Source organism: Rhagoletis zephyria, unplaced genomic scaffold (genome assembly GCF_001687245.7).
Source record: "Rhagoletis zephyria isolate East Lansing unplaced genomic scaffold, Rhagoletis_zephyria_1.1 Rzeph_scaffold_06663, whole genome shotgun sequence".
In the NCBI taxonomy this organism is placed as follows: domain Eukaryota; kingdom Metazoa; phylum Arthropoda; class Insecta; order Diptera; family Tephritidae; genus Rhagoletis; species Rhagoletis zephyria.
The window spans coordinates 22,243-24,535 of NW_016163746.1; the positions used below are offsets into that span (position 1 = coordinate 22,243).

Consider the following 2,293-nt stretch of genomic DNA (forward strand, 5'->3'; position numbering starts at 1 on the left):
ACTTTAGCACTTAGCCTGATTTATTATTTTCAATTCAAAAAAAGTTACTATAGCAATACCGTAAGCCATATGCGATCGAAGAGCTTTTTTCAGAAGCGGCAAGTATTAAGTGGTATTGATGAACTGTGCACTAGAACTGGTGAAAATCTGCAAAATAAATAAGCAATTTTTTGCTAAATATGGCGAAAGAAATATTTTTTCAAGTAAAACATCGTTTTTAAGAGAAAGGCTCCACAAAATGCTAAGAATTAGGATACCAGATTGAGTCCTACAAGGTTAAATCAATTTTTGATTCTATTTGCTTTGGTTCTGCACTTCTCATATACATATATGATTCCAGCAATTTTTTCAATATTAAAAGAAACTTTCTGGTATAATTTTAATACGTTGAGTGAGGTGGCAAATGAAGCTAGGATTTGTCGTACATACATAAGTATGTATGTATATAGTGTAAGTTTACTTTGAAGTTGTTTTTTTATAAGCGTTTATTATGTTTCACCTGCGTGTAACCCGCTTTCCGATAAGCTAGAGACTTGAGACTGTAATCTCAGCTCAGAAACCGATGAAAATGCAATATGAAAAATTAATTAAAATCCATACATAGGTTCCATATGCTTCATATTTAAAATGTTTTTTACTTTCATGAAAAGGAATAGATCCACAAAAAATATTGTCTGGTGGGCGATGCAGGAGTAGAGATATTTGAAAAAATCGTATTTATGGGCCGATTTTTTGTCATATTTAGAACGTATATTTCTTAAATAGAAATAAATAACTCCACAAAAATTTAAAAGTTAGGTGGTTTCTTATTAAATGTAGACTAGCTCCGTGGCTTTACTCATTTTTTTTCAGTAAGATGGGATACACCATAGCCTGTAGTATACCTGCGGGTTTTCCCCAATTGTGCCTTATTGCCGCCAATTCATCCTCGGATTTAGCAGCAAAGCTTTCCTCAAGTAGGACGATGATCGGCAGGCTGAGGATGAATTCAAGAGCAGTTGTTGGTGTGGTTCTTAGCGCTCCCTAGATGCACAATGCCACGAGAGGCTAAAATTTGGCCACAGAACTGCGGCATTCTAATTTGTTTGTTGCATTCTACAATTCCAGCCATAGGTGCTGGTGACAATACATCCTTTGCGGTGAGCCTCTGCATATTTGGCTACCATGACTTCATTTAATTCTGCTCTTATCTAAATACATATGTGCATACATACAGCGGGTTCTAAACCTGCTGTTTGGATACCATTTAAAATAGTTACATAAGCATCTTTCGAGACATTGTTCCGCGCAGGGTTAAAAGGCATCGTGTAAATTGGCCCTTACTCACGTATTTTCTATGAATTTACAGCTGTAGTTGTAATTAATAAGTACATATGTACTTCATACGACATGGTGTACGCCAGCCTGTCAACTTGGTTCAAACCGTGCAGTTTTTGGCCATATTCAACTTCACACGGCACCTGATTTTTCAATTTGGCACAAAGTGCACAATGACACTTTTGAAAGTTAGCCATATTCAAATACAATTTTTGGGAAATCCATACATTTCTGAAGTTTATGCAACTGATGTCTTATTTTGGTATTACACTTTTGTTTTTAGGAATGTAGTTCACATTTTATTGCCAAATGGTCTACATTCGATTAAAAAGAATAACATCTTATTTGGCACTTTTAGTTACTATTTTGGCATTTTTTTTTATCCTAAATACGGCACCTCATAGTAAGGATAGTTGGCAGCCCTGTGTGAACGAAAGTACCACTCACTCTTCGTGAGAATGATTTATTTATTGCATACAGAAATTTAGTTAACTATAAAGAGTAAGAACGTATTTTCATTACGTTTGTTCTGCAATATTTGTTGAACATAAACTTCCAAAGTCTTCTGACCCACTGTACGGCTCAGCAACTCAGAGTACGCAGCAATGAAACAAAAGCGTCAAAGTTCTGGCTTAAAACAAGTTAACAACGCAAAGGTTGTTATTATTACAACTGTTATTGTTGTAAATCTGTACATACATACAGTGGTCCACAAAATAATAGGAGTGCGTTATTTTGGTCAGTTTTTGCTATTTTTCTTTTGTTTATTTAATGTTTATTATTTTTATACAAAAGTCAAGCTGGGTATACAACAAACAACGAATAAATTCAGATTTCAACCTTTGTACAAAAATTATTAAAATTCTGTAAATTTTCACCAAAATATCAAACTTTTTAATCAGAATCTTCAGAGAAAATTCTGGTATGCAGTTTTATAGCCCATTCAATTCTAGTCTGAAGAAGTGCAAGTTTCAAG

General features: G+C 34.3%; 1 protein-coding gene across 1 annotated transcript in view; it reads right to left on the reverse strand.

Moving 5' to 3' along the window:
* Positions 1 to 834: 834 nt before the first annotated feature.
* LOC108373399 (uncharacterized) overlaps positions 835 to 2,293 on the reverse strand; it is a gene marked incomplete at its 5' end in the record, with an annotated part of 10,254 nt that continues 8,795 nt past the window's right edge. The window contains one exon of the mRNA XM_017629273.1: positions 835 to 1,023. Within this exon, the coding sequence (XP_017484762.1) occupies positions 835 to 1,023 (189 nt within the window). The remainder of the gene's footprint in view (positions 1,024 to 2,293) is intronic.